At 54.5% G+C, this 21,670-nt stretch overlaps 10 protein-coding genes across 10 annotated transcripts; 6 read left to right on the top strand and 4 right to left on the bottom strand.

Moving 5' to 3' along the window:
- Positions 1-294: 294 nt before the first annotated feature.
- On the top strand, positions 295-1,864 carry gliF (cytochrome P450 monooxygenase gliF; the record flags this gene model as incomplete). The annotated part of the gene is made up of 3 exons (XM_043272804.1): positions 295-483; positions 533-1,525; positions 1,616-1,864. 3 exons carry the CDS (start codon positions 295-297, stop codon positions 1,862-1,864), a joined length of 1,431 nt encoding a protein of 476 aa, XP_043128739.1.
- A 439-nt stretch (positions 1,865-2,303) lies between these two features.
- On the top strand, positions 2,304-3,262 carry gliN (N-methyltransferase gliN; the record flags this gene model as incomplete). The annotated part of the gene is made up of 3 exons (XM_043272803.1): positions 2,304-2,475; positions 2,531-3,079; positions 3,138-3,262. The coding sequence occupies 3 exons, from the start codon at positions 2,304-2,306 to the stop codon at positions 3,260-3,262; spliced, it is 846 nt and encodes a 281-aa protein (XP_043128738.1).
- Positions 3,263-3,709: 447 nt separating this feature from the next.
- Positions 3,710-5,339, bottom strand: gliA (MFS-type gliotoxin efflux transporter gliA; the record flags this gene model as incomplete). The annotated part of the gene is made up of 2 exons (XM_043272802.1): positions 3,710-4,688; positions 4,753-5,339. 2 exons carry the CDS (start codon positions 5,337-5,339, stop codon positions 3,710-3,712), a joined length of 1,566 nt encoding a protein of 521 aa, XP_043128737.1.
- Positions 5,340-5,888: 549 nt separating this feature from the next.
- gliK (gamma-glutamyl cyclotransferase gliK) lies at positions 5,889-6,759 on the bottom strand (the record flags this gene model as incomplete). The annotated part of the gene is made up of 2 exons (XM_043272801.1): positions 5,889-6,236; positions 6,289-6,759. 2 exons carry the CDS (start codon positions 6,757-6,759, stop codon positions 5,889-5,891), a joined length of 819 nt encoding a protein of 272 aa, XP_043128736.1.
- A 239-nt stretch (positions 6,760-6,998) lies between these two features.
- Positions 6,999-7,828, top strand: gliG (glutathione S-transferase gliG; the record flags this gene model as incomplete). The annotated part of the gene is made up of 4 exons (XM_043272800.1): positions 6,999-7,056; positions 7,108-7,133; positions 7,185-7,486; positions 7,543-7,828. The coding sequence occupies 4 exons, from the start codon at positions 6,999-7,001 to the stop codon at positions 7,826-7,828; spliced, it is 672 nt and encodes a 223-aa protein (XP_043128735.1).
- Positions 7,829-8,223: 395 nt separating this feature from the next.
- Positions 8,224-9,582, top strand: gliM (O-methyltransferase gliM; the record flags this gene model as incomplete). Its single annotated transcript, XM_043272799.1, has 2 exons — positions 8,224-8,512; positions 8,570-9,582. 2 exons carry the CDS (start codon positions 8,224-8,226, stop codon positions 9,580-9,582), a joined length of 1,302 nt encoding a protein of 433 aa, XP_043128734.1.
- Positions 9,583-9,904: 322 nt separating this feature from the next.
- On the bottom strand, positions 9,905-11,762 carry gliC (cytochrome P450 monooxygenase gliC; the record flags this gene model as incomplete). Its single annotated transcript, XM_043272798.1, has 7 exons — positions 9,905-10,117; positions 10,176-10,280; positions 10,333-10,397; positions 10,451-10,685; positions 10,749-11,373; positions 11,432-11,616; positions 11,667-11,762. 7 exons carry the CDS (start codon positions 11,760-11,762, stop codon positions 9,905-9,907), a joined length of 1,524 nt encoding a protein of 507 aa, XP_043128733.1.
- A 404-nt stretch (positions 11,763-12,166) lies between these two features.
- On the top strand, positions 12,167-18,674 carry gliP (nonribosomal peptide synthetase gliP; the record flags this gene model as incomplete). The annotated part of the gene is made up of 3 exons (XM_043272797.1): positions 12,167-12,779; positions 12,856-16,205; positions 16,257-18,674. The coding sequence occupies 3 exons, from the start codon at positions 12,167-12,169 to the stop codon at positions 18,672-18,674; spliced, it is 6,381 nt and encodes a 2,126-aa protein (XP_043128732.1).
- Positions 18,675-19,065: 391 nt separating this feature from the next.
- Aspvir_009658 (uncharacterized protein) lies at positions 19,066-19,848 on the top strand (the record flags this gene model as incomplete). Its single annotated transcript, XM_043272796.1, has 1 exon — positions 19,066-19,848. One exon carries the CDS (start codon positions 19,066-19,068, stop codon positions 19,846-19,848), a length of 783 nt encoding a protein of 260 aa, XP_043128731.1.
- Positions 19,849-20,389: 541 nt separating this feature from the next.
- gliJ (dipeptidase gliJ) lies at positions 20,390-21,575 on the bottom strand (the record flags this gene model as incomplete). Its single annotated transcript, XM_043272795.1, has 4 exons — positions 20,390-20,825; positions 20,894-20,983; positions 21,030-21,398; positions 21,466-21,575. 4 exons carry the CDS (start codon positions 21,573-21,575, stop codon positions 20,390-20,392), a joined length of 1,005 nt encoding a protein of 334 aa, XP_043128730.1.
- Positions 21,576-21,670: the final 95 nt, after the last annotated feature.

Here is a 21,670-nt window from a genome sequence, read left to right as displayed (position 1 = left end):
TGTATAAAAGAGATCACCCAGAGAAAAGAATTAAAAGAAAATTCAAAATCTTTGGGATCGACGGTGAGGTTGCCTGTCTATTTATTCACACTTCCAGAGTTCGGGGACTTTCCTCGGCAGCCGAAAAATGTTTCCGCGGGATGGGCCAATCGCCATGCAAGTGGTGTATAAGACGCATGTCGCGCCATATCGGAAAGAATCAAATGAAATTACATATAGCTCATGGAGAACTGATCATAGAATTGAATTGAGCCTCGCTTGAAGCAAAGAAAGACGAGATCTGAAGCACACGCCATGGACACCGTCTACCTCCACCAGCCCCTGCGAACTGCAGTCGCAGTCTCGTTTGGAGTTGGTCTGCTATACTGGGTATATCGACTAATTTTGCAAAAGACAAAGAGTCTAAAGGCGCTGGATTTGCCGGTTCTGCAAAGTGTTGGTGATCAAGGCATTGTGAAAGCGCTGGAGGAGGGTCATGCCAAGGTACTCCCATCCTTTTCTCTTTTCCTATAGACCTATAGAATGCTGACAGTACCAGTATCCAGACAGTCCGTTCGCACTGGGAGTGCCAGGGCAACAAGTAGTTGTCGTTCCCGTCTCTGAAATCGACACCGTCAAGGCGCTGCCGGAGAACCAGCTGTCCATCAAGAAGCACCATTACAACCAATTCCTCGGCGAATATTCGTACATGGGCACCAAGGCCGACGAATTCGACGACGCGATGAGATATGTGCTGGTCCGCAACACTCCGGCAGTGTTAGCCTCGTTCACAGCCGAGATCGACTACGCCATGTTGACCGTGCTCCAGCTCCCGCCCAACACCTGGACCCGAGTGAAGCCGCGATCGATCATGCCCAAGGTGGCCACGATCCTGTCAGGCCGCGCCTTTGTCGGGCTGCCACTCAGTCGAGAACCAGACTGGATCGAGTCCAACGTCAACTACACCCAGGACGTCTCGCGCGCCTGGATGGTCCTGCGCTTCTACCCGCACTGGATCCGGCCGCTGGTGGCGCCGTTCCTGCGCGATGTCAAGACCCTAGAGAAGAATAAGGCGCTGATCGGGCGCAAGATTGCAAAGCTCCTTGCCGATCAAGAAGCGCAGAAGCTGTCGCCCGCAAAGGAGAAGATCCCCGGCGGCGATATGATCGACTGGTTCAAGTCGCGGTACCAGGCCCAGGGGAAGACGGCCACGGCACAACAGCTCACGCGCGATCAACTGCTGGCCACTTTTGCCTCGATCTACAACCTGTCTAATGCCCTGACATATGTCATTTTCGATCTGGCGGCGTATCCGGCCGTCGTGGACGAGCTACGCGAGGAACTCGACCAGGTCCTCGGCCCTAACGTCGGCGCCGAGAGCATTGACAAGACCACCCTCCCGCGACTGATCAAGATGGACAGCTTCGTGCGTGAATCGCAACGTCTGAGTCCCACCTCGTTGGTCAATATCCCCCGAATCGTCACCGATCCAAACGGGCTCCGACTGAAGACCGGCCATGTGATTCCACCCGGATACCTGGTGATGGTGCGCGCACAGCCGATCAACCAGAATGCCACTCTGTATCCGAATCCGGAGCGGTTTGACGCCTTCCGCTTCGCTCGTCTGCGCCAATAGGGAGGGGCCAACGAGAATCGCTGGCAACACACCTCCACGGGGGCCGACAACATCAATTTTGGCCATGGGCTCTGGGCGTGTCCGGGGCGGTTCTTTGCCAGTGCGGAGATTAAGGTGGTTGTGGCCTATGTGATTCGTCACTACGATCTACGGCTGGTCGAGGGACGGCCTCGTCCGACTCCTAAGTATGGTGGATTGGCTATTTTCCCTGATGCTGAGGCAGAGGTCGAATTCCGGCCGAGATTGTAGGAGGTGGTTTGTAGGATCTTGTGGTGGTTGAGATTACTTGATTTGCTTAAAATTGAGGTTACAGTGCTACCTTACCGTGAGATGTATCGAACCATATGAAATTAGAACAAAATGTGTCCGGAGTATCCTTTGAAGCAGGCTTTGATATCAGATGTGTCATGATTCATTTCTACTGTAAGCATGGTCCTAGTCTACAGATTCATCTGCCGAGATGAGACCCCGGTGCCACTACGCTGATCGTAAGATCGAATGCATTCACAAATGACATGAGCGAGCCGTGACCCATACGGTCATTGAGATTCAATTTCGGTCTCCGAAATAGGCTGACTGATGAATCTATCCGTGGACTATATATACATGGTCTATCTCTATCGAGTCCAGCATCAAACGGATCCAACACTCATCGTCGTCCTTCACCAGAAAACTGCAATCTGCCACCATGACTGTCCCCGACTCTGAAAACGGCTACCTCCTCAACTACGAGGACCAGGAGCGGAGACGCATGAACATGCAACATGACCTGATCAAGACCTACATGGGCAAGCTAATCCTGGCTCCTCTGCCTTTTGACAAACCCAATCTCCGAGTCCTCGACAGCGGGACCTTCAACGGTAAGTCCAACCTACTGCTTCTATATTGTATCGTCTCGAGACTAATACTGCGCAGGCCTCTGGCTAAAAGACGCCTCGACCCTCCTCGAATCCCCTACTCTAATCGGCACCGACGTCTCCCCAACCGCCTTCCCAGCCAACCCCCCAGCCAACACAGAGTTCCAAATCCAATCCATCTCCGACCCCTGGCCAACCGAATGGCGCAACTCCTTCGACCTCGTCCACCAGAAACTTGTGATTGCCTGCCTCCCCCCAGACGAAGGCCGCCAGGCACTCTACCGTCTCATTGAACTCGCCAAACCAGGCACCGGCTGGGTTCAATTCACCGAAGGCAGCCTGGAGCATCTGACCCCCGAGCAGCGCAAGCAATACCCCGTTCTAGCCCGTTTCCAGACCCTGGTTGCTGAAATGCTGCCTCATTTCCGCTGGAATCCGCGGCCGGGGAAGCTGGTGCGCCAGTGGTTGGAGGGGTACGGGCTGCAGGAAGTGCAGGAGAAGGTCATGGAGATTCCGATCAGGGCGGGTAATAAGGATCCTAAGTTAGGAGAGATGGCGAAGCAGAATATGCTGGAGGTGGTGGCTAATTTCCGGACGGCTGCGACGCGTAAGTTCCTTCCCTTGCTTTTGTCTTTGCTTTGCCTGGATGGGGTTAACGTGTGCAGGCCTTCCGGATGGCACGGGTATTGGCGCCGAGGACTTTGATCCGATTCTGAGGGATATCAAGGTTGAGTTTGAGACGGTTGGGGGGATCCTCCGGTTTAACACTGTCTGGGGTCGTCGGCCATAGACGGACTGCTCTCGCTGTTGGTGAAGCACATTACTAGGATATCAATTATGCTAGAAGAAATCTATAAAAAATAGTTCCAGACTCGTAAATATTGACATTTCTTAAGATGTTTCCTTTCAGTGGTTTGATAATCCTTGGAGTTTGGTGTGTGTCCCTTTGTGAAATGTACATGAGGCAGCTCATTTGAATGGAGGCTGCACTTGAATTGAAGAGTCACCTCAAATACTCTCATAGTCTATTATCTCTAGCTAGTAGGAGATGTGGCGGCAGGAAGACAACGTAGCAGGGACACTATAAATATCCATTGCCGTAACAAAGCCTTAGATGATACACCTGTCGAAGTCGCAACTCAAAAATCACAAGTACACAACAACTGGCATGCAAGACGCTATTTATCATCCTTCATCATCAAGAACCAAGCAGAGACGTGTCCACTGAAAATACCCATCAAGGCTGAGCCTTGGCCTCCCCCTTCTTGCTCTTCACACTCTTCCAGCCCGAACCAAAAGACAACAAGGTAGCAATACCAGCCAAGACAGTCGACACAATAAACGCATCCTGCAGACCGGCCACATACGCCTCGACAATGACCTGTAGCTCATGGCCATGGAACGTGGATTGCAGCTCGGTAGCACCCGTCGACGTGACGAGGGCCGCACTGATGTTAGGCAGGTGGGGCTGCACCTCCTGGACCAGCTTGTTGGTGAAGGCGGCCTGGCCAGCCTGTACGAAGATAGCCCCGCCCATGCACTGGAAGAAGAGGATCATGGCCGAGACCGTAGAAAGATCCTCGACGCCGACGACGGCCTGGCTGGTCATCATGGGCACTTGGATGGCGAGACCGACCCCGATGCCCGCCATGGCCTGGTATCCGATCCATTCGTTGGAGCCGGAGTGCAGATCCAGAGTGTAGAGCAAGCCGCTGGCTACGGTGGTGAGCACGCCGCCGAGAGTCAGCAGGGGCATGTAGTAGCCGATGATGCCGAGCGCGGCGCCCGAGAGAGTCGCGAAGAGACCATCGCCCAGGACCAGTGGCAGGGTGTGCACGCCTGAGTCCGAGGCCGACGCGCCCTTGACAGACTGGAAATAGGTCGGCAGGTAGTACAGCAGAAGGTAAAACGATCCCGAGAAGAAAAAGGTGAAGAGACAGGAGAAGAGAATGGTCTGGCCCTTGAGCAAGCGCGGCGGGATCATGGCCTTCTCCTGCAGCCAGAGTTCATTGATTGTAAACGCGATCAGCAGCAGGCCAAACCCGACCAGGGTTCCCACGACATCGGCGCTTCCCCAGGCTTTGGCCGATCCTCCCCACTGCAGGGCCAGCAGGAAGCAGAGGATGGCGCCGAGCAGCAGGACGATACCGGATGGGTCCATCTGCAGCAGGATCTCCTTGTACGGGACGTTTTTTCGCACGAGCCTGCGGCGGTGCCTTGAAGAAGATGGCGATCAGGCCGGCGGAAACGCCACCAATCGGCAGATTGATCCAGAAACACCACCGCCAGGTTGTGTTTGACGTAAAAGCACCCCCGATGAGCGGGCCAGCGACCGCAGCCACGGCAAAGCTGGCCCCGATGGCTCCCGTCATGGCCGCGCGGCGACTTGGATGGACAGAAAAGGCGAGGATGGTGTAAGAACCAGAGGAGATGCCTGCAGCCCCAATGCCGGCAATTGCTCGGCCGACGATGAGGGTCACGGAGTTCTGGGCGACGGCGCAGATCATCGATCCGACCTCAAAGAGGAGCACGGCAGCGGTAAAACTCAGCTTCAGGGGGAAATAGCGGTAGATCTTGCCCCAGGTGCCTTGGAAGGAGGCGAGCGTCAGGAAGAAGGCCGATCCATACCACCCGATATCCGCGACGGTGTGGAACTCGTCGGTGATTCTGGGAATCGCGGTGGAGACAATGGTGGTGTCGAGGGAGATGAGGAAGATGGCAGCCACCAGGCCGGCCATGATGACACTGAGGGCAAAGCCAGACGGATAATGCATCTCTTCCTCTGGGGCTGGGTCATGGCCCGTGATGGAACCGTTGGGAGAGCTGTCCAGCTCTCGCTTGGACTCTTCGATAGAAGGATTAGACATGATGATTGATGTCACTAGAGATGTTCAATTGACTTGAAGATAGATTGTAAACATGAACGAGCAGCGGAGTAGCCAGAGACGCGCATCTATATCTACAAAGACATCGGAGACATGGAGACTTTCATGCATCTAGCGTTGGCCATATTAGCTAAGAAGCCCTTCTAGACTCGCTCACTTGTCATCAGTTCCCATTTTCAATGCCGACACTTGGCTAATGCAGATCCCTGCTAAATTTGAAAGAAATCTGCTCATCTCGGACTGTTTGCAGCATCATCCCATCTGATTTGGCGTGGCGGCAAAGTCTCCGTTAAGTCTCCGAACAACCTCAACTAGGGCAAGGGACACCCATCAGCCAATCAGCACGTAATTTAGTACGTTCTCTCCTTTTTATGATACTATTGCTATTGCTATATGGTAACAGGATGAAGCGTAGATGTATCTGTTGAGTTCTACAAGGTACTCACTCGTTCCTCATGCTTCCATTCTCCGTATGATTTCTCCCGAAACTGCAATAAAATAGATATATTCACTATGGCTATAGCCTATTGCCTAACCGACCTTAGCAGTTTTTCCCCCTGTAGTCTCTTCAAAATGTAATTTCCGGCCATCGCCTCGCCCCCAGATCCTCGAGTGGATATTATCATGATATGACCACATCAGCCCGTAAAAGGTCAGAATAATCCAACCGAGCCACGCTGGACAATGTCCGTCGCTGTCGGTATGCACCCTGATCAGTCGAATCAGCATATTACGCGGCGGGCGCCAAAACAGCAGGAAAAGAAGACCTCCCAACTTCGCGTGGAAGGATGTCGGAGGCTCGTACGACGGTAAGGAGTCGATATAGGCGCTGTACGCCGTGAGCCGCTTATTCTGTTTGCATCCCGTGGAGATCAAGCCCTGCTACAAATCAGTATACTGTACTATAAATCCCGTTCTTGGACAAGCTCACCAGGTAGCGCGTACTGGGCGCACCGTTGGGTCTCCAGGGATACTTTGCTTGCAAGGTTCGAGCGATCAAAATACTCCTTGGGTCCGGTTTGCCATCCTCCGCGAGGATCGTGACATGAACCTCGACCTCATCGTAGGCCACTCCGCCACCTTCGCTGATTACCAGCTGCCGGTAATCCTTGGGATTCAGAAGATACGCGAGACCCTGGGCAGGAGGAACATCACGGGAGGGTGAATCGCCCAGTCGTAGGGTGGTTCTCTTGTCTGGTGCAAAAGGGGCAATGCTGGCAAACGAAGGCTCAACATACGGGATGCCGAAGATGTCAAACGTCAGGTAGTGCGAGGGGACAACGACTGCCTTGATATCCAGGGCCTTGATGCCTCGGTTTTCAAGCACAGATAGGCGTATGTTAGAGCCGTAGGCAAAGTACCAGATTCCCCCGTGGGGGTATTGCAACGTCGCTTTCGCCATGTTATTTGCTCTTTGCGTTCAGAAAGAAGGGTGACGAGGGAATTATCTCTCTGTCCATTTTGCCTCTATCTCCACCCACCGACGGCGTCCGAAAATTCGGATGGCGTGTGGGGTGGCTACAAGAGGTGGTTGCTGCAGATATAGGATAGCCAGAGGACGGCTGATAACGTTGCTGCCACTACCCTTGCTAGACTACCACACCCTATTTTCAATTCTCTAATCGTTCTATACCCGTGAAAATGACCGAACGCCCGTCGAATCTTGTGGTAAACCGGCTGGTGCTTTTCGTGGTGAAAGGTGAGCCGAGTCAACGCATCTCAAGCCCTCCCACTCATGGAGTGACTGCAGGCACTGCCACGTCCACCCACAACACCGTCAAACCGTTGATTCTACTCGAAGAGCTCGGAGTGCCTCATGACATCTAGGTCGTCGAAAAGGTGTCTGCCCCCTGGTTAAGCGAGATCAATCCTCACAAGATGGTGCCCGCCATCCTGGACCGCTCGCCCGACAGCCAGGGCACCGTCCGCGCCTGGGAATCGACCTCGACCCTGATGTACATTGCCGATGCATACGACAAGGACGGAACCTTTGGCGGACGCAACGTGCAGGAGAGGGCTAAAATCAATAACTGGTTGACTCTGCACACGGCAGCTCTGGGGCCCACGGCCAAGTACTGGCTGTATTTTTATAAGCTGCACCCGGAGAAGCTGCCCAAAACTATTGAAAAGTAACCTCCTGCCTTTCGTGTTTGTCTCTTAGTTACCTAGCTAACATGGGCGACAGACTGCGCAGCAACATTACGGTCCAGTATGATATTCTGGAACGTCGCCTCAATGAACCCGGCCAGCAATACCTGGCTCTGACAGACCGACCGACCATTGCGGATATTGCCACCTTGCCCTTTGCCATGAAATCCACGGCGGAACTGTTTGGTCTGGAGTTTGAGAGATGGCCAAAACTGCAGGAATGGTCGATTCGCATGAGTGAGCGAGAGGCCGTCAAACGGGCATGGCAGCGCGTTGCCGGCTTTGGCCATGGCAAGAAGGAGTACGGAATGTTAGAGGCGTGATTCTTACTCTCCCACTGTCTATAGAGTAGTCCAGCTTTATGCAATACAGTTATACCGAAGAATATATCCCTTTAATCGTAGGTTGATTCTAGGCTGAATGACTGATTACTAGCTAGCGGATGTCTTGGCCCTGGGGTTGACCAGCCATACGGTCCTACCTCGACTAAGTATCCCTGTATTTCGCGCCTATGGAAGATTCTGGATCATGTCAATCATTCAGTATCTCTATTTGATGGATATATACGGTTTGTCGCCGAATAGAATCATGATTATAGTTCGGCGACCGAAAAGGAGATATGTCTCCGACAATGTCGAGTATATGTATCCGAGTGCTCGCAATCAACGAGTGTGCTGTGCTGTCCTACACATGAAGCACAATAAAGAACGAGATAACCATGGCACCCAGCTTACTTGAAAGCGAGACCCTCAACGGCAATGCCACGCCACGCAAGGAATTCAAAGCCATCGTGAACGAGCTGCGCGAGTTACAGGCACATGTGCAGCGTGTCCAATCCGCTATCGAGTCACCCGAGGTTCAGTCATGGCTGAATGAGCAGCTTCATCATCCTGATCAGCTCCCCGATAAGGAGCTGGAGCAGCTCGCATTGGAGCTGGTGGACAGTATGGACAAGCTTCACCTGCAGCTCGTCCCATCGGTCTCGTTGCTAACTGATGGTTTCTTCGGTAAGCAGCAGAGTCGTACAAGTACATTTCCTCACATACTGACAAATGATTTACCAGGATACCTCAACAGCAAGGCGCTCTGGACCGTTGTGGAAGCCCAAGTGGCGGACCGACTGGCCGAAAATGGTCCCCAGCCTGTATCAACCCTCGGTCTGCGATGCGGCATTCAGCCCGAGCGGCTTGCACAACTGCTCGACACGCTCGTCAACAATGGCATATTTGCCTACAATGCCGCCGACGATACCTACAGCAACAACCGTGCATCCCTCCTTCTCTGCCACGACCACTGGACCCAGTGGCACCTCTGGGCCGATCTGTACCCGAACGAGTTCTTCGACGTCAGCCGCGCCATGCCACAGGCCGTCAAGCTAGGCGAGAGCCGCACCGCCGCCCAGATCGCATACGGCACCGAGCTAGATCTCTTCGAGTACCTCGCCAAAGAGCAGAAACTCGCCAAGTTCCAAAAGACGCTTGGTGCGGGCGCCGTTGCGCAAGCCCGCGGCCTGACCGTCGACTATCCCTGGGAGGAGATTGGCTCCGAACCCATCCTGGACATCGGCGGCGGGTCCGGCGCGTTCCTGGCGTCGCTACTGCGAGCGCATCCCAACCTCCAGAGAAGTCTCATGGATATCAAGTCTGTCATCGAGCTGATCACGCCGGAATTCCGCGAGCCGTACGGTCGATTCAGCGATATCGGGTCTCGTGTCCAGCAGCTCGTTGTTGGCGATTTCACCAAGCAGATCCCCCCGTCCTCGGTGTATACCATGAAATGGTGTCTGCATGACTGGGTCGACGACGATGTGCTGACTATCCTGAAGAACGTACGTCGGAGTATCGTGCCGTCGCCTGTCAGTCGCTTCCTGGTCGTCGAGTCGATCAAGTCGCCTGGTCGATCGGGCCGTCTGCCTCGGTACGGCGATCTGATCATGATGATTACCTGCAATGGTAAGGAACGGTCCCTTGAGGACTGGAAGCGGCTGGGACAGTTGGCCGGTTGGCAGATTCACCAGGTGCATCGTGTGCGTCGCGCGTGGCCTTGTATCATCGACTTTCGGCCTATGTGGAATTGATTGTGTACATAGACTTCTATCTGCAGTGAACTACGTTGACTTGACCCCGCTGAGCTGAGTACTTGTAGGTATTAAAACATGTGGTTTGATTTTAACAAGTCTCAAGGTTTACAGGGTGATCTAGGCTGATTGTGACATCCGAAGCTGATTCACTTGAATCGACTCCATGCTACCGCGCTTTACGCACGGAATCCGTATCGTGCAACTGACGGTAAGACAAAGTGAAATAGAGGGCTTGCAGAACCAGGTGATAAGCACGAGCACAGATCAAGAAACTATTCCATTTTGCTATTGTACGACTATTCTAATCCTTCTCGACCTCTCATCTTACCGGCACGCACTGAATCCGTGTCGCAGGCAATCCCACCCAGCTTTCCTCCTGCATGGCATTCTTCTCCGACGCGCTGTCTGCTGAGATGGAGACGACATACTGGCGAACGATCTCAGCGACAATGGCCTTGAGCATCCGCTCGCCACTATGCTTGCCGAGGCATTGCCGGGGGCCAAATCCGAAGCGCCACATATTATGGCGGACCTACGAAGTCAGTCAGCTGGGGAACGTCCGACCTAAATGCTGGCCAAGAATCACATACATCTGACTTGTTGAGAGTGAAGAAACGTCGAGGATTGTATTGGGTTCCGTTCACCCAGAAAGGGTTATCGATGTTGATCGCCTGCGAGTCCACAATAACATTGGTCTGGAAGATATCAACGGCGTGCTCTGGACATTACAGAGGGATAAATACATACATTCGCCGGGATGAGGTAGCCATCCACGTATAGGTCCTCGGGCGCCGATTCAGGATTGGAAAATGCTGTCCAGGTGCATCAGTGAACGTTCATCCCATTTGGCATATGGTGTACTCACGCAGTATTGGGCGCAACCGGGCAGACTCCAGCACACAAGCAGCAAGGAACGTGTCGTCTCGGTCAATGTATCGTTCGTACGCTTCGCTGGCCTCGTTTTGCAGTGCGAACAGGACCTCCTGGCGCGGTTCAGTCTGGGCCTCGATATTCTCTGCCAGCAACAAGACATTCCAGGAGAGGGCATGCGTGGTGACGTCCAGATTGGCGTAGAGCGATTCATCGAGAGTTTGCAGGCACTAATGCAGTCAGGAATCTATACGACCTGCTGGAGTTGCAAGCACGAGAGCACTTCCACTTACTTCACGTTTGCTGATGGACCCCGCCTGATAGGACTCCCACAGACCGATGACCAGCGGCCTGGGGGATTGATTGCGCTTTACGGCTGCGTGGTAGGCGGCTTCGACAAATTGCTCCCATTGCGTCTGGAATTCATTCAAGAGACGCACTCCCCGCGACTGGAACCAAGGCGCGATGGGCAATCGATTGATGCCGCCGCGAATGACCTCCTTGAACAATTCCTCCCTTAAAGGAGCCAGTGTGGTCAGCTGGCTACGCTGCATCGGGCTTAAGCGTCCGAACAAGATCTGAGCCACCGACAGAAAGGGATAGAACTGCAGGGTCTTGGCTGGCTCGACTTGAATGATTCCTTTTGTTTCCAGGCTTTGTTCGGATGACGCTAACAGGGTAGTTTGAAGATATTCGCGGGCCAGAGTGACCAGGTCAGCCGTATATCGAGTGGCGGCGGGACGTGAAAAGCCGTCTTCGACCTGCTGCCGGACCCGTTTCCAGTCGGGGCCACTGAGCAGGCCGACGCAGACGCCAAGCACTTCACCGAACAGCCAGCCCGAGTCATTGTTTACTGCTTTGGTGTGACGATGCGAGTTGCAGAAGAATTGGGCGGCGTGGGTAGGAGTGGTCAGCACACTATCATCGTCAGCATTAGCAGTTAGGAACGTGCCGTGAGGGTAGAGCTCAAACTGACATTTCAGGACACCAGCCAGACCAAATCTGATATATCGGACCCCATTGCTGTCGCCACTTTTTGGCAGCAGAACGCCCATTGAAGAACTTTTCTGTGCCTTGACCATTGGGCCATGTATAACGAGCACGCGACATGGGTTTAACACCCGGGTGATGGGGAAGTGGGTATTTCCATCTTAGAAAAGGCTATATGCCATAAGTCAGTATTCTTCAGAATTAGCATCAGAAACCCGTACATCTACGACGACAGAGAGAACCCAGTAGAGAGCCGGTCGAGCCACCACGAGGGCTAGGGCCAGACAGGGGAGGAGGACAGTAAATGCATATGCCATGGTGACAGAGTTGGTAAGGGTCAGCAGAATGGTCGGTACAGTAGTGTAGGGGCTTGTCGATACCTTAACTGCAAGAGACCCCTGCTGCAGGGCCTGCCTCTCACTGCAACCCCTACTCGGAGGCCGACTTTTCGGAGGCCAAACCACCCCCGGCAACTGGGATGTAGCCTATAGTGGCAATACTGTATGCCGATAGGGACTCTACGTTTGGTCCAAAGGAAATACGTCCCCACTATAGTGCGGCGATCCATCCCCGGACCTCTCCGAGAAATAGGGATATGAAGCATCGAACTGCCTCGAGCTGAACCTACATCAAAACTTCTCTCAACAGAAAAGAGTCAGGCATGTCTTCTCCTTTTTGAATATCTACTGTATTGTTTTGGCTCAACCCTACGCTCTTCATCATGCCATCAGTAGTAGCCTCCGACCTCTGCCAGCTTTTTGCACGGTCCGTCGCCCGGACACCACACCAGCTGGCAGTCGACCATGAGAGCGGCTCGCTCACATACGCAGAACTAGACGTCGCCTCATCGAACCTGGCACGAAAGCTACAGCAAGAAGGAGTAGTACCTGGCGAAGCGGTACTATTACTCACGGAGCACGGCACCCGGAATATTGTCGCACTGCTTTCCATCCTCAAGGCTCAGGCCTGTTATGTCCCTCTGGACCGCAGCTCGTGGTCGTCAGAGCGAATCCAAGCCGTCCTGGACGGAACGGACAGCCGCCTTCTCATCAACACAACCGTCGAACCGTTTGAAAGCTCGCGGCACAAAGTCATCCATCTGACCAGTGCCGATGTGGCCGCTCTATCGGCAGACCGCAGCAGCACCAAGGTCGTTCCCGACGTCGCTCCCGAGGACCTCGCCTGTCTGATCTTTACGAGTGGTAGCACGGGAGTGCCCAAGGGTGTCATGATCCCGCACCGTGCGGTCGCCAATTATGCCCACACCAGTCCATTCAACATGGATGTGCAGCCGGGAGACCGAGTACTCAATATCCTGTCGGTATCTTTTGAATGTAGGCATCCCTACTGGGCTTGTATGACCAAACGCTCACTGTATGGCCTCAACGGGGATGCTCTTTTCCATTCTAGGCGGCTCGGGCATTGTGGTCCCTGCGACGATGGATACCCTCTTCGACAAAGCGCAGACCTGCTCGATCCTCGCATCAACCCCCTCGATCCTGGCCACGCTGCCGCTCCCAACGGTATTACCAGACAGCTACCCATATGTGCATACAATTCTGTTGGGCGGGGAGTCGCCACCAGCCCCGCTGTTGTCCAACTGGCTTGAAATCGGCGTCCGCATCCTCAACGCCTACGGTCCCACGGAAACCACCTGTGCCTCATTGATGCAGGAAGTAGAGGTCTGCCAGGAGACAGGAATGATCAACCGAGGTATCATCGGTTGTCCGATGCCCAATGGACCGGTATACTTGCTGCAGTCGGACACTCTTGTGCCCGTCGAAGAGGAAGGCGAAGAAGGCGAGATTGCGATTGCAGGTGTCGGGCTGGCCCACGGTTACTACCGGAACGCCGCCCTTACAGCTGAGAAGTTTATCGACTGGCACGGCAAGCGAGTCTACCGGACCGGCGATCAAGGACGCTGGACCCGTCGTAACGATGGCCAGCGCGTGGTCGAATTCCGCGGCCGCAGTGATCGAACCGTCAAGAATCGCGGCTTTCTCGTCAATCTGCCGGCCGATGTGGAGGAACCGCTGCGCCAGATGGGCTTCGGAGTCACTGATGTCTATGCCTCATTGATCAACGGTCTTTTGGTTGTGCTGGTGACCCCGGCCACTGCAGATCTGGACGGCCTGCAGAGCGAGGCCCAGCGTCGACTCTCTTCATTCCATCAGCCGGGACGATACCTGGCTGTCGATCAATTTCCGCTGTCGGCCAATGGAAAGATTGACACCAAGGCGATCGAGAACATGATCAAAGAATACCAAGCGCGTCTTTGCGAGGGCACGGAAGATGAAGAGGCGACTGGGGCAGAACGTCCAACGGAGCGCGAGCAACTCATAGCCGAATGCATGTACACTGCTTTGGGACTAGAACTCCCGTTTGCGTCGACGCCCAAGGATATCAATTTCTTCGCCATGGGGGTTAACTCTCTGGCCGCTCTTCGATTCACCTCCTTGTGCCGGGAACGGGGCATCCTTCTCACTAACCTGCATCCGACGGTCAGAGGCATTGTCCCGTATGCTCGTGACCTGCCTCGGTCTGGTCAGTCAGTATCCGACAAGGAGGAGCAAATCAACCACCGACTGTCTCTCAAGGTCGAGGTCGCTGCTGCACTTCCCCTCTTGGACGGCATGGTTCCATCAGACATTGAGATCGCTCCGTTGACACCCCTTCAGCTGGAGCTGAGCGCTCCCATCTTTCAAAGCGATGGGACCAACACAAATCAGCTGCGGCAGACATACCCCTTAGCCACCGCCGATCGCATTTGTAATGCATGGCGGCAGGTCTGTCTCAGCGAGCCCGTCTTCCGGACACAGATCGCGCTGGATATCGGGCCTGGCGTGCAGATCGTTCACTCTCAGCCACGGTGCCAGCCGCAGGAAATAATCTTTCATCGCCGGGAGGACTACAACGCTGCCTTGACCGATCCTTCGCGCCTGGCTGTGGGACTCGGTATGCGGTTGGATTTTATGAAATTCATTCCCAATGACCACGATGCCGAGGAGGGTGAGGTTACCATTGTCTGGACGGCCCACCACAGCCTGATCGACGGCTACTCGTTGGGACTGATTCTGGCGCGGGTGCAGCAGGCGACCCAAGGGGTCACACCATCCCGCCTCTCATCCTTTGTGGACGCAGCGTGGAACCTGCAGAGGATCCAGAATCGGCGAGACGGCGAAGCACGGCGGTTCTGGGAGCAGTATCTCCAGCCGGTGCAGCCACTCATGAGAACAGAGGCAATAACAACACCGATAGCACAGCCGTACCTCGCACAGGAGGTCCTGTTCAAGCATGTCGGCGGCGTGGACGAGCTACACTTACTTGCATCCAGCTGCAGTGTGACCCTGGCAGCCGTCTACTACACCGCGTGGGCCTTGACCCTGGCTCGGACGACCAAGTCCAACCTCGTAACTCTGGGAGTGGTCTTCGCCGGTCGAGAGGTCCTGCCGGACGATGCGCACGCCGTCGGGCCAATGATGGCCACCCTGCATCTGGTATGCCGCGTCGAGACAAACGCATCCGTTGCCCGCCAGCTGCAGACCACGCTTGAGGGTCTGGCAATAATTAGCGCCTACTCCTGGTCTGCCCCTGATCAGATCGGATACCGGGTGGACTCTCTACTGGCGACGCAGTATGACTTTCCGGCCTATGATCAACCCATCCCTCCTCAAAAGGAGCAGTTTTTTGAGAATACGACCTTTGTGTTGAGTCTACTGGTCGAAGCGGATGCTCGTTTCCGCTTGGTATACAATCCTTCCGTGCACTGTGAACAGACCGTGCAGCAGTATGCCGACACCTTCCAACAAGCGCTCAAGGCGCTGGTGCATGATTCGACTCTGGAGGCACGGCTCACCGCGCCGATAAAGGAACCCCCCGCGGTTGACCAGCCTCAATCTGATCCTGAACGAGACAATGTACCCAATGTAGCGGCGGCGTTCTATGCGTCGGTCGACCTCCACGAGGATTTGATAGCCGTGGACGGGCCTGGAGGCTCGTTGTCCTATCGGACACTGGATCAAAAGTCCAACGCGGTGGCATCGCATATTGCAAAGCACTTTCCCGGCGCTCAAGTCATCGCCATTCATGCAGATGGAACCCTCAACTGGGTGGTGGGGATCTTGGGTATCCTGAAAGCCGGTTGTGCATACTGTCCGCTCGACCCTGCGTATCCGATGGCGAGACGGGTCGCCGTCTACGAGCAAAGCGGTGCCAGCGCACTCTTGATCCCTAATGCCTGCTCGTCGAGCGCGGCCATCCTGCCAATAACTGACCTCCGCGTCTTTACGGTTCAAGAATGCGAGACAGGGGACACGAGCAGGCAACCGTCGCTCCTCGACAACGCAAACGAGGATGCCCTCATCGTGTTCACCTCCGGTATGACCGGTCGCCCCAAGGGGGTCCCCATCAGCCATAGGGGCCTTCTGGCTTTGCAGTCGAATCCCGAAGCTACCATGTTCAGCCGTCCCGGCCATTGTATTGCTCAGTTCATGTCGCCTGCGTTCGACTACTGTTCTAACGAGATTTTTTCTGCGCTGCTCCATGGCGGCACGCTGGTGCTTCGTGACCCGTCCGACCCTCTGGCGCATCTGGCCAAGGTCGATGTGTCAACAATCACTCCTTCTGTTCTCAGCGTGTTGGATCCAGACGACTATCCTAACCTTGACATGGTATATGCGACAGGAGAACCCGTCACTCCGGGCTTGCTCGCTCGGTGGGGCGAGGGCCGAACATTTTACAACGCCTATGGTCCTGCAGAGGTAGGTTCGAATTCTGCATCAAAGGTTTCTGTACTAGACTAATATTCTTAGTGCTCTATTTGTACGTCGTTTACACGCCTAGTGCCCGGCCAGCAGGTCACCATCGGAAACGCCATTCGCACCGCGCGCATGTACATCTTGGACCCCGATCTACAGCCCGTGTCGGACGGCCAGACCGGCGAGATCTTCCTGGCCGGACAACAGGTGATGCGAGGCTATGTGGGAGACGACGCCAAGACTGCTTACAGCGTGCTGCCGGATCCTTGGCATTTAGGTGAACGGATGTATCGCACAGGCGACTACGGCTATTGGAACGCGGACAGGCAGATTGTATACATCGGACGGCTGGACCGGCAGGTCAAAATCCGCGGCTTCCGCGTCGAGCTCGCGGCTGTCGAGCAGAAGATGTATCAGGAGGAGCCACGTCTAACTCAGGCGGCCGCTCTCGTTGTCAATGATACCCTGGTCGCCTTTGTCATGCCGCACGACGTGGATGTTAGCCGACTGGAGCAGCGATTGCGCGAATCGCTCCAGCCCAGCTGGGTGCCCCAAGTGATTACTGCGCTCGAAGAGTTCCCCTGGACGGCGAACCGCAAGGTGGATTATCGCAAGCTGGCGGAGAGAGCCACCCTGACCAGGCCGGAGGACGCAGTGCCGCAGCAAAAGACGAGTGCAGGGACGATGGCAAAAGATGCTTCCATCGCAGACGGAATCGCAACCCTGTGGAAGAACGTGTTGCGTCTGCAGGTGGGCGGCAGCTCTCGCAAACTCTGTGACGAGGATGACTTTCGTGCGCTGGGCGGCCATTCTGTTCTGCAGATGATGCTGGCGGCTCGCCTCGGTAGTACTTTTGGCATCTCCGTGTCGATGCGCGATGTGATTGAACATCCCACCCTGGCCGAGCAGGTCGAGCTGGTACGTCGCAAACGGCAGACCTCGACGGCCAAACCACGAACCATCTGCGACGCGTTTCCTGATCATTGCCTGTCGCCGGTAGAGCGGCAGACGTGGTTCCAATACCTGATCGCCTCTGATGTGCGCATGTTCAACATCCCCGTCCTCCTGCATCTCGGCGGGACCTTTGATCGCGATCGTCTCCTAGACTCATTCAACGCCGTGTTGGCCTCGCGCAAGATCTTCCGCACCAACTTTGTCGAGACCTCGCTCGGACCATGTCGAATCTTCCGTGACACGCCGCCACGAGTCCTGGTGTGCGACGGCGCCCTCGACATAGCCAGGGAGGTCGACCGCGGCTTTGACCTTGCACGTGATGAGCTCATCCGAGTCTTCCTGGACCGTCGCACCCTGCTCGTGGTCACTAGCCACGCCGTCGCCGACCTCAACAGCGTGCAGAATCTGCTGCAGGAGGTCTCGGCCGTGTACGCGGGAAGAATGACCTTGACAGCGGACCGATGGCACTATCCCCGGGCCCCAGCTTGGTCGCGCCAGCTCACAGAGCAGGAACGGAAGTTCTGGTCCAAGTACCTCGAGGGCGCTCCCCGGCACCTGGACATCCCGCGGTATCCAGGCCAGATGACCTTTGAAGGCCGTTCCCGAGTGTCCGAGTTCAAGGGAGACCTCGTGCGACGCGTCGTCGCCTTGGCCAAAGAATATGGCATGAGCCAGCACCAGCTGGTATGCGCCGCAGTGGCGCAAACACTTCAGTGGCTCGCCGGCTCGAACGACGTCGTGCTCGGTTCTCCGTGGGCCAACCGCGGCCACGCGATAGAGCAAGAGTCGATGGGCCTGTTCCTCGATCGCCTACCTCTTCGCTTCAAAACACCTGTCAATGCAGACTGCGCTACTATCCTGCAATCTACTCGGGAAGCAAGCCAAGCGGCCGTCTGCAATGCCATTTCCTTCGAGCAGGCCCTGAACCTCCTCCACCTGCCGCGGACCATTCGGCAACACCCGCTCTTCGAAGCCATGGTCACCTTCCATCTCAAAGGCGCAGTGGAAGATTGTCTCGCGATCGAGGGGCTAGAGGTAAAACGCGAGATGTGCTTTGCGTCAGGGGCCAAGTTCCTGCTCATGTTCGAATGGACGGAGATCCAGACGGATCACTGGACTCTGCGCATCGAGTACGACGATGGCCAGCTGGACGACGCGACCATCACCACGATCGAGGAAAGTATCCTGTGTGTCCTTGAGGGGCTGGCCGATCGCCTGTCTCGAGCCGCCATCCACGAGCGCCTGAATGCGATGAACAGCACGGCCAAGACAAAAGTCGATTGGAACCTCTACCGCCGTCTGGTTGGAATCCTGCGTCGCGAGATGGCCTCCTGCCTGGGTATCTCGCTGGATGAGTTTCCCTGCTCCGTGTCCTTCTTTGAGGCAGGCGCTGATTCGATTCATGCCTGGCGGTTAAGCCGTCAGTTGAAACGGGTTGGGCTGGAGGTGCCCATTTGCACCATCTTCGATCATCCGACAGCGCATCTGGCTCAGCGTCTTTATCGTCAGGTACTTTAGCTTTATCAGGCAGCTTAGATTGTAGATATTGCTTTAGTTTGTTTATTTGTCATTAACCTTGTATTTACATATACTCTTGTCACCTACCATAGTAACCTAGCAGGCTCCTATATAGGGTGTTTATAGAACCAAAAAAGCTCCGAAGATCCAAAACCTAAGTGATGAGCCGTGCTTTTTTTCTTTTCTTTGTTACAGTCATTCGATGACAACCCAAATAATTAGTTGCATCTCTACCCACTGCCTCATGTGGCTGGCTGCCTTTAACAGAAGGCGGACAGGGGCTTAAAGTCACGCCTGAAGCCTCTCCTCTACTCTCCTTTACCACTTCACTCCCGACTCTACTTAATCCATCCATTATCGCAACTTCCCAGAAGAAATTCCACATTTGAACATGGAGGTTGTACAAAAGTATGAGGCCTTCCAAAGAATTGATGGCAAGATGAGATTTTCTTACGTCCAGATCTTTGCCCAGCGGGATGGCATGTTATATTCTGGGAAATGGCCAAACCGACTTGATTCTCCGACTACGCTCGAAGAACTCGAGGAACTTGAGCAAATACCGACTGAGGACAGGGGCCCGGAGATGAAAAAAAGCTGGTCTGCAGTGTTTGTGAAGACGCCAAGTCTTCTGGCATATGTCGATGGAAACCTCAAAAAGCGAATCACTCGCGAAGTTGAAACTTGCGAGATCCTTCGGAAGAATCCTCATCCAAACGTCGCGACTTACTACGGTTGCAATCAAGATCACGGTCGAGTCTCTGGCTTATGCTTCAAGCGGTATACGTCCACATTACTTCAGGCGGTCAATCCTCAATGCCTTAACAAGGCCGCTTTCCTTTCGAGTGGGCGCGAGCTAGTGACTGGAAGTATCAAGAGTGGCCTCCAAGGGGTTCTAGCAGCCATCAAACATCTTCACTCGCTCGGACTTGTCCATAATGACATTAACCCCGCCAACATTATGCTTGATGAGGACGGAACCCTTATTTTCATAGACTTTGACAGCTGTCGATGCATTGGAGAGTCCCTGCGCAGCACCGAAACAAAAAGAACCAGGCACTGGCATGACCCCAACGTCGACATTTCAACTGAAAAAAATGATCTGGATGCGTTCAAAGATCTACAAACTTGGCTGACGGGGTCAACGATTGAAGATTTCATTTGGAAAGACACTTGAATGGACTCCAGCTCTGGACGGAAGCTGGCGCCGAAAATCTCTTTGGAACGTCCAACCAAGCATTTTCTAGTCTTCCGTTTGTCTCGTGGTTGGTATCCTTGGGGCTAACACACCTTGTAGAAATAGGAAAGAAACTGAGAAACGTTCTTATTGTCTGTTGCAGAAGACGTCCTAGGACAGGGAGAAGTTCCCTCCCGGCTAGACTGGTTTACCCAATCCATAAATCCATATCCAACCCACCCAATCTGTAGTTTGGGTTGGATCAGGTCTACCCTGATCTAAACCATGTGGATATGGGTTGAACCTACCTAATCCATATGGATATAGGTTAAACCCATGGGTGCATATGACGGTGTGACCTAGGGCTATCTGCCTTAGTTAGATAGCTTTGTAGCATCTCTCTCTTCTAGATACCTACATAATTCCAGCAGCCTCATCGTTCACTTCCCTTAAGATATCATGAATTCAATTCTATTGCATCTTGAGAATGCCTACTCCATCTCTTTAGGCAACAACTTCCTCACACGTTCTCGCTCCCGCGTCAACTGCCCCTTGATATCCTCATTCCACCCTCGTCCAACTCATCGCACAGACATTCTCCCCCGGCCCCTTGAAGCTCGGCAGCAACACGCTCCACCTCCTCCAGCACGCGAATGACATTCAATCCCATCACCCGTTTGACATCCTCCTCGGATACTCCGCGCTCAAGCAACCCGGCCACCAAGGCAGGGTAGCACGAGACATCATGCAGCCCGTCCGGACCGCGGAGCATCCCGTCAAAGCCGGACCCAATGCCGACGTGCTCGTACCCGATCCGCGTGCCGGCGTAGATGATATGGTCGATGACATGACTGAGCGCGGCCTGGTCAGCCTCGGCTGCGAGCAGCTCGCGCAGGAAACAGATCATGATTACGCCTCCGTTGCGTTGCAGCAGGTGCAGGTTGTCGTCGGTGACGTTGCGAGCGTGTGCGCAGAGACTATATCTTTAGTCCCCGTCCGTGGGTGTTAGTAGACCCTACGTTTAACTGGATAGTCTGGTTCTTACATGGAGGAATGAGAGTAGATGACGGGTGCCCGAGAAAGTCGCAGCGCTTGGGTTTGAGCCTTGTGTGACGTGTGCGAGAGGTCAATAATCCTAGTACAATGAGCTGCCGTATACCAGTTGCAGGGCCAATACATACATTCCCATTCGATTCGGCTCTCGAATCAGCCGTTCTCCTTTGCGGGATAATCCGCCGTGGATCTCAGGGGATACTGTCGCCGCATCCGCAAAGGAATTGTGACAGTTGTGCGTCAGCGTCACATAGCGAACTCCCAGTCGATACAACCTGCGCAGGGCGCTGACGCTGTCAGCGATCTGATGCAGGCCTTCTACCCCGATCAGACTCGCGACGCGGCCGGCGCGAAAGCTGCTCCAGATACTGGCGGCTGAGTCGGCGAACTGCAGTACTGTCGGGTGCGTCTCGATCAATCGGTGGATTACATCGAGCTGTTGAAGCGTCTGGCGGAGGGCTTCTAAACCGCCAGCCTCCTTGTTTGGGTTCTTTGGGCTGAATCGAGGTTAGTACCTGGGTCTTCATGTGCGCGAGAACGGAAGAGTAAGGTGGATAGTCTTACCAGGGCACATATGCGCTCCAGAACTGGCCACCCAACAGCCCCTTCTCTAGACGCTGGAGATCAGTCTGGCCGATTGGCATATCATACAGGTGGGCATTCTGGCCGTTCATGTCATTGCGAAACCATCCGCGTATCATGTACGGAAAGTCATTGTGATCAGAGGCACCTCTTTCAGAAGCCTCCGGGCCTGTTCTTCCATCGCGCT

This window comes from Aspergillus viridinutans (assembly GCF_018404265.1).
Source record: "Aspergillus viridinutans IFM 47045 DNA, scaffold_9, whole genome shotgun sequence".
Taxonomy (NCBI): domain Eukaryota; kingdom Fungi; phylum Ascomycota; class Eurotiomycetes; order Eurotiales; family Aspergillaceae; genus Aspergillus; species Aspergillus viridinutans.
The sequence above is the reverse complement of the archived record's forward strand: the minus strand, read 5'-3'. Positions and strand labels throughout refer to the sequence as shown.